The 8,242-nt window shown below is 41.8% G+C and overlaps 1 protein-coding gene across 1 annotated transcript in view; it reads left to right on the top strand.

Annotated features, from left to right (window-relative positions):
* Positions 1-395: 395 nt before the first annotated feature.
* The window catches only part of AGBL4 (AGBL carboxypeptidase 4), a 933,972-nt gene continuing 926,125 nt past the window's right edge, over positions 396-8,242 (top strand). The window contains exons 1-2 of the mRNA XM_044430335.1: positions 396-405; positions 1,191-1,313. Coding sequence (XP_044286270.1) covers positions 396-405; positions 1,191-1,313 — 133 coding nt within the window. The remainder of the gene's footprint in view (positions 406-1,190; positions 1,314-8,242) is intronic.

Raw genomic sequence — 8,242 nt, 5'->3', positions numbered from 1 at the left:
GAGTCAGGCAGCCTGGTGCCTTTCAGGTTTTTTTTTTTTTACTACAACTCCCATCAACAGAGCCAATGATCAGGGATTATGGTAGTTAAAACTATATGGAGGGTATCAGATTCCCTATCCCTGTGTTATTTATTTATTTAAAACATTTCTATGCTGCCCCCATCGCAACAAAGCCTCGGGGTGGCTCACAACAAAAACAAACAAAATCATACAAAAAGTATACACTAAAAATATTAAAACCCAGTGCATCTCGGCTTAATTTTTTTTTAAAATCCTACATAATAAATTAACACTTAAAATAAGTTTTAAATAAAAAGGTCTTAGCCTGGCACCGAAAAACAAATAACGACAGCGCCAGGCGGACCTCTCTGGGGAGCGCATTCCATAGGTGGGGCATGTTAGATGGTAAAAAGTGGGTGGGAGACGTATAGCAAAGTTAAAGTTTATACAAGTTGTGCAAATGGAGATTGCAGACTGAATTAGTTCACTAGTAGTAGGTGTTGCTATACCTACTACTAGTATATACCTACAAGTGTATCATATTACACTTAGGATTTTGGGACAAAGAAGCAATGTCTGACCCCCGTGGCTAAAACATAAAAGCCATGGGAAAACATACCGGTTCCTGAGTAGGCAGAGAGCAAAACTAAAAAGAAACATGAAGCTGGGGATTTCTTTTTTGATAGTGCACTCGGTATAACAGTCAACTGAAGGCTAATTCTGTAGAATGGTCTAAGTGGTTGAAGGAAATATAATCTTGGCCATTCATAATCTCAAAATTATGAGATTATGATACAGTAAATTTTATTCCTCTGCTGTTAGATTCTGCCTACATCATGGCCACAATGTCTAGTCTAGTTCTTGTAACTGCCCTTCCCACTATCTTTTTGCACTGATGAAGACTTGGTACACAAGACAGTATCTCGTAAGACTTTGATTCTAAAGCAAGTGTTAAGAGCATTGAAAAATAGTAGTATTGCCAGATCATTAGCTGCTTGAATTTCATAGCTACTGGGAAATTATTAGATACTATTTTGTTATGTACTTGGGAAACATCACAGCATCTGATTGAATATTATGTTTTATTACCTGTACAAACCATTAAAACTACAAAGAAAGTTTCCTTGTCCTTATTTTTGTATTAAGTTCCCAATAATATCTAATCAACATGCATATTTTTATTTCAACAGGTAGTGACATAGGTATAGACGAAATTATCACAGGAAACTTAAGCAAGTATGCAGCTATTCCACCTGGTTACCTGGCACAGCCAAAAAAGGGCCATCTTGTATTTGATGCCTGCTTTGAAAGTGGTAAGTAGAGTTATATAATTTGAAGACATATGGGTTTAGATGAGGGAATGTGTACAGTATTGTAAATTAAAGTTCATGTAAGTGTGATACATGTAGGTCTGTAACAAAAACAGAGCCTTGGCCTTAAAGGGATCCATAGTTTCTTTTCAACCATTGCAGCAGAACCAGTAATGCATACAGATAACAAGCATTTGTATCAGTGCTTATTTATTTATTTAAAGCATTTATAGAGCTCTCAGAACAGTTTACACAATATAATTAACATATACAAAATCCAACAATTAATTTGAAAAAGATTTACCTGCAATAAAAACATCTCTGTAGAATAAATTTTTGTAGATGTATACAACACCACCACAGCACAATAAATAAGTCAATATAAAACCAGAAATTCAACAATTAAAATGGTGAGAAAATTTAAAAAAATGTTTTAACCTGGTGCCAGAACATATATAGCATCAGCGCCAGACATATTTCCCTGGGAAGTTAATTTCACAAGTGGGGTATCATAGCCGAGAAGGTCATTCCCCTTGTAGCCACTCTCTTCACTTCAGTGAAGTGGTTCGTGGAGAAGAACCTCCATAAATTATCTAAGGGTCCGGGTAGGTGTATATGGGAGAAGATGCTCCATTAGATATCCAGACCCTAAGCCATTAGCATACTGATGGCAGGGATCCAAGAGGAAATACTTCCTGGTTAACATGTTTTCCCCTCTGATTCTCAGGGATGGTAGGTGCTAAGCTTGTATTTCCATTGGTTTCAGCCTATGTGGAGACATCCTTATGGTGCTTTTGGTTTTGATTGGATATTGAATTTCTCAGTCTTTGCTCTTCCAAAAACTGAAAGAATAGGCATATTTCTTATAACTTTGTCTCCACCTTCATTTGTCTGGAGAGCCCCTGTTGTTGCTTAGTGCTGGACTAATTTTAAATGTACTAAACATATAAAGCTAGTTAAGAAATGTTTTTTTTATTTTGTTTGCATGCAAACTGCTATTTCTCTAACTTCGTTTAACTTGAATCCTCAGTAAGAGACTTCATAAAAAAGCCTCACTTGGATGGTCTTACTCACAGCTGACTGCTCTGTTGAAAACAACTGTGTATTAAATACTTGCATACTAAAAAGTCACTGGCCTTCCTCTGTCCTTTATCCTAATACTTTGGAGGTGCATTTCCACATTTTATATACTTAGTGTGATGATGATGATGATGATAGTTGCTCATATATAAGTAATACATAGGGCACTTGTCAGCACATTCTACAAGAAACACAAAGTTTACATGCATGCTGGCTGTAAGGTCCAACATACTTGACACATACAGTATTATGATTGCCCTGGAAACAGTTACTTTAGATTTGAAATATTTGGGAGTTACATTCATCATGTTAAGAGGAGCACTATCAGCAAGAAGAGCATTATTAGCACAGACCAAAGGTCCAGCCTCTTTTTTCCCACAACCAGAAACATCTGCAAAGCCTATCCTGTAATCAGGACTTAAAAGCCATAGTTCTTTCCCAGTGTTGTTCTCCAGCAACTATATTCAGTGGCTAACCACATCTAAACTTGGAGATTCTAAGCAGATAATAGCCACTGGTAGGTAAATCTACCATGATTTTATCTAATTCTGTGTTAAAGCTATCTATACTATCACCATGTTTTATGGCAGTAAATTCCATAGATGAATTTTACATTGTGTCAACATGTGCTTCTTCTCTCTATCCTAATGTCTTTTAATTGGGATAATTGGATGACTTTGTCTTCTGAATTGAATGACTTCTAGTGCTATGAGACAAGAAACTGTGGAACTGTGGTTGCTGAGTACACATGACATGAGAACTGCTGAGCAGGGACTGTGTATGCAGCCTGGTACCCTCAAACAGCATTGCTCGTTGTGGGTTAAATAACCCAGGTTGAGCTGTGGGATGTCATCCAAACATGGTCATTGTATTGTACTTGTTTGGATATTCATCTTTTGATGCTGATGTTGTTTGGAAGTAGTGTTCCTCATATTTTCCAAAGACAAAGTGAGATTTTGTCACCTTTAGGAAAGGGCAATATTAATTTTCCTTACAAGAGGGTTTACCATGACAGATTGATAGATAGGTATTGAAGAGGCTGTATTCTGATCCATTTTTTAAAAATCTTCTAGATGCCAATGACCATTTAAATTATAGTCCGATATTACTCTTCTCTTTGTTAGGGAAAGTCAGGAAACATGTATTTAAAAGTGAACTTTGGGGATGCCTCTGATAAAAACCACTTAGGCCCTTTTTATTGTAGATTTGGAATTGAAACAGGCTTAGTAGCTTTGATGATTTATGTGCAACTTGAGTCTGAAAGGGAAAATGTCCATATATGCCCAGCCGCCCCTTGAGATCAGCAGGAGAGGCCCTCCGGGAGCCCTCAGTGAAGGAAATTAGGAGGGTGGCTACTCGGAGGAGGGCTTTCTCAGCGGTGGCGCCTAAGTTATGGAATGCGCTCCCCAGAGAGGTCCGCCTGGCGCCTTCGTTATTTGTTTTTCGGCGCCAGACGACCTTTTTATTTATGCAGCATTTTAAATGTTAATATTATTGAATTTTATTCGGCCAGGGCGGCTTATTTTATTTTACTGTATATATTTTAATTGTCATTGTTTTAATGTATTTTGTATTCGATGTTGTAAGCCGCCCCGAGGCCTTGGCAAGGGGCGGCATAGAAATATTTTAATAAATAAATAATAAATAAATAAATAAATAAAGTAAGCTGATACCCAGAGACGTATAACTGTTGATACCCTACATCAGGCAAGTACAACCATTTTGGCTCTGAGGACCACTGGGTGTTTGTTGGGGTGCCAGAGGCAACACATACATGCACATGTACATTCACATATGACTTGTAGACAACATGCAACTCAAACGTACATGTACACAGCTCACTTAAATTCAGCTCCTACCCAAGTCTGTTTTAGAGGCTTGGTACCTGTACTCCAATAAAAGGCCTCTGCTCTCAAACCACCAGATTATTCAGGAATCCTGGTACCTAGCCTTCTTCCACTGATCTATTCTTTTGCTGAAAAATTCTGACATTCCACATTCTGGTTTCTGGGACTTATTCAGAAGCAACAACAACAAACAAAAGCAAAATTAAAGAGAAAAATATTGTAGAAACAGGCTTTATGGTTCCTTCCATAGAAGTCTCATTCCTAGATTGTTGATTGAAACAGGCAGGAAGCTTGAAGTGCTGCTTCCTAGGATGTTCTGAAGGCATATGCTTTGCGTGCTAAATGTCCCATGTTCAGTTTCTTCTATTTCTGTATTGAAAGATATCAAGTGATGTGAAAGACAACTGTCATTTGTTAATTATTGTACACATTTGTTAGCTGGAAGGATGAATAGTCTGACCTTATAGAAGAAAGCTTACTAAATTCCTGTACTCTAGAGGTTACTGTGGTTAACTGTTCTTTAGTTCTCTGAGAGTTATTTCCTAGAGTGTCTCCAATTGACATCTTCAAGGGATATGTAACTAAAATAATTTGCAACTCTGAACATTTCATTGGTGCTTTACTTTTGAACTAGAGCTTTTATGAATTATTTTTCCAACATTTATTTTCTTACTTCTGCATACTCTTTTTAAAGTGGAGTATTGCTGGTCTTTGACCTATTTGAAAATAATAGATTAGAGGTCATAAATAAGTATTGACTGGGTCATAAATTCTATTTCTGATACTTCTGTTCTAAACAATGCAATTTCAAAATGCTCGGTAATGATGTTGGCAGTATATGGCCTTTGTAAAGGTTCAAGTTAGTTTTAAAATCAGAATCAACCCTATTTTTGTCTGGCAGCATGCATAATTAAGTTAACCAAAGATAGTGTTATTTTGAAATCTGTTGCAGTGGTCATTGCTAAGAGTCTGAGGAGTCAACTATAAGGAGGAGTGGCAGAAAGATAGGACCTCTTTGCCACCTGCACCATGGGTACCTCTACCTGTTCACGTCTCTAATGTATTCTAAATATCTTCCAAATAGATATTTTTCAAGCATGGCACCATTGATCTGTATTTAGAGCCAAAGTAATTTCTTGAGGGGTGGAGGAAGTAGTGAAGGGGTACACTTTATTGAGGCCTAAAGATCTAGGGAGGTATGTTTTGCTCAGACTACAGCCTGGTTACTGTGAGGGGAAAAAATGAGGCTAAATTATCGATTGTGGGTATTTATTTATTTAAAATATTTATATGCTGTCCTGTCGTGAAAGCCTCAGGATGGCTTACATAAATGAAATACAATAAAATAAAATATAACATGAATAAATTATCGACCCACACTGGCTGCAGTTAAAAACATACAGGACACAATATTAAAATTTATTAAAATATTGCTGAAATAAAAAGGTCTTAACCTGGCGCTGAAAAATAAACAACAAAAGCGCCAGGTGGACCTCTCTGGGGAGCACATTCTATAGGCGGGGCACCACCGCAGAGAAAGCCCTCCTCCGGGTACTTTGCCTCCTCATGTCTTTCATGGAGGGTTCCCAGAGGAGGGCTTCTGCTGCTGATCTCAGGGGGCGGGAGGGCAAATATGGAAGAAAGTGTTCTTCAGGTATCCAGGTTCCAAGCCTTTAAGGGCTTTATAGGTAATAACCAGCACCTTGAATTGAGCCTGGACTTTGATCGGAAGCCAGTGAAGCTGATAGAGGACTGGGGTTATATGAGAATAATGCCCAGTCCCCATCAGCAACCTGGCTGCTCTGTTTTGCACCATCTGAAGTATGCGGACTGTATTCAAGGACAGTGCCATGAAGAGCACATTGCAGAAATCCAGCCAGGAAGTAACCAATGCATGTTTCACTGTTGCTAGGCAATCTTCCTCCAGGTAGGGACGCAGCTGATGGATTAGCTGAAGCTGAAGGAAAATGCTCCTCACCACCGCAGTCACTTGAGCTTCCAAGGACAGCTCTGGGTCGAGGAGCACTCCCAAGCTGCAGACCCTCTCCTTTAGAGGGAGTGCAACCCAGTCCAGGGCAAGGTCCAAGTCATCTACCCAGGAGCTCGATCCACCCACCAACAGGACCTCCGTCTTGTCTGGATTGAGTTTCAGTTTATTGGCCCTCATCCAACCCATTACCTCAGCTAGGCACCGGTTTAGTACAGCCACTGCCTCACCTGGATCGGTTGAAAAAGAGAGGTAGAGCTGGGTGTCATCAGCATACTGATGACTCCGCAGCCCAAACCTCCTGATGATCTCTCCCAGTGGTTTCATGTAGATATTAAATAGCAAGGGGGGCAAAATAGAACCCTGTGGTACTCCATGGCATAACTGCCATGGCGCAGAGTCAAAGTCCCCCAGCACCACCTTCTGGAATTGGCCATCGAGATAGGAGCGGAACCACTGCCAAGCATTGCCTCCTACTCCCAGGTCTGCTAGCCTATCCAGGAGGATAACATGGTCGATCGTATCGAAAGCCGCTGAGAGGTCCAGGAGAACCAACAGGGATGCACTCCCCCTGTCTCTCTCCCTGCACAGGTCATCATACAGGGCGACCACAGAATCAGTACCATACCCGGGTCTGAAGCCGGACGGAAATGGGTCCACATAATCAGTTTCATCCAAGAGTGCTTGGAGTTGTCTCGCCACCACCCGTTCCAACACCTTGCCCAAAAACGGGATGTTGGCCACCGGTCTATAATTGGCAGCCATCTCTGCATCCAGGGTTGCCTTCTTTAGGACAGGCCTGATTACCACCTCCTTTAAAGGAGCGAGCACCTGGCTGTCCCTCAGAGAGGCGTTAATAACCTCCAGAATCCAGGCACCAATCCCGTGTTTGGCTTTGGTCAGCAGCCACATAGGGCAAGGGTCGAGCAAGCAGGTGGTGGGACGTACTTGTCCAAGCACCTTGTCCACATCATCAGGCCGCAATAACTGAAATTCATCTATTAATACCTGACCAGACGGAGTCCTTGGCATCTCCCCTAAAGGATCTGAATCACTTGTGGAGTCCAGCTCATGACGAATCTGAGCAATTTTCTCCTTAAAGTGCTGGGCAAAGTCATCACAGCGGGCCATCGAAGCTGGTACAGGATCTTTCTTAGGGCCAGGGTGTATCAGCCCATGTACCACTCGAAAGAGCTCTGCTGGATGGCACTGTGAGGAGGCAATGGAAGTGGAGAAGAATTTCTTCACCGCCCTCACTGCCACAGCATAGGCTCAATAATGAGCTCATAGGCTTATTTAGTCAGATTCATCCCTTGATTTCCTCCACCTACACTCTAGACATCTCCCACCCCACTTCATCGCCCACAATTCAGATGTGTACCATGGGGATAGATGGGCTCTGCCTGGCAGGAGAGAACACTTAGGAGCGATCGTGTCAATTGCTCTGGCCATTTCCCCATTCCACAGTTCCACCAGAGCATCAACAGGAGTGCCAGCTTTATCAACAGAAAATTCCCCCAGAGCCTTCAGGAATCCATCCAGATCCATCCAGCTCCGAGGGTGGACCATCACAATAGGGTCCGCACCCTTACAGAGGGAAAGGCTGGCTTCAAGCTCAAACCTCACGAGGAAGTGATCTGACCATGACAAGGGAGTCAGATGCAAATTCCTCACCCTCAGATCACCCGCTTCCTGCTACATCGAGAAAACCAGGTCCAGCGTGTGACTACTTTCATGGGTCGGGCCTATGACATGTTGAGACAGCTCCATGGCCGTCATGGAGGCCATGAAGTCCTGAGCCGCCCTGGTCAGAACAGTCTCGGCATGGAGATTGAAGTCCCCCAGGACCAACATCCTGGGGGTCTTCAACACCAGGTTCGAGACAATCTCCGTCAGCTCAGGCAGGGAGTCTGATGGGCAGAAGGGTGCACGGTACACCAGCAGAATCCCCAATCTGTCTCGGTCACCCAACGCCAGGTATAAGCACTCTAGACCTGGTCTCGAGAGAACAGGAAGCC

This window comes from Varanus komodoensis, unplaced genomic scaffold (genome assembly GCF_004798865.1).
Source record: "Varanus komodoensis strain SLA01 unplaced genomic scaffold, ASM479886v1 scaffold20_1, whole genome shotgun sequence".
NCBI lineage: Eukaryota > Metazoa > Chordata > Lepidosauria > Squamata > Varanidae > Varanus > Varanus komodoensis.
This window is presented reverse-complemented; position numbering and strand designations above follow the sequence as displayed.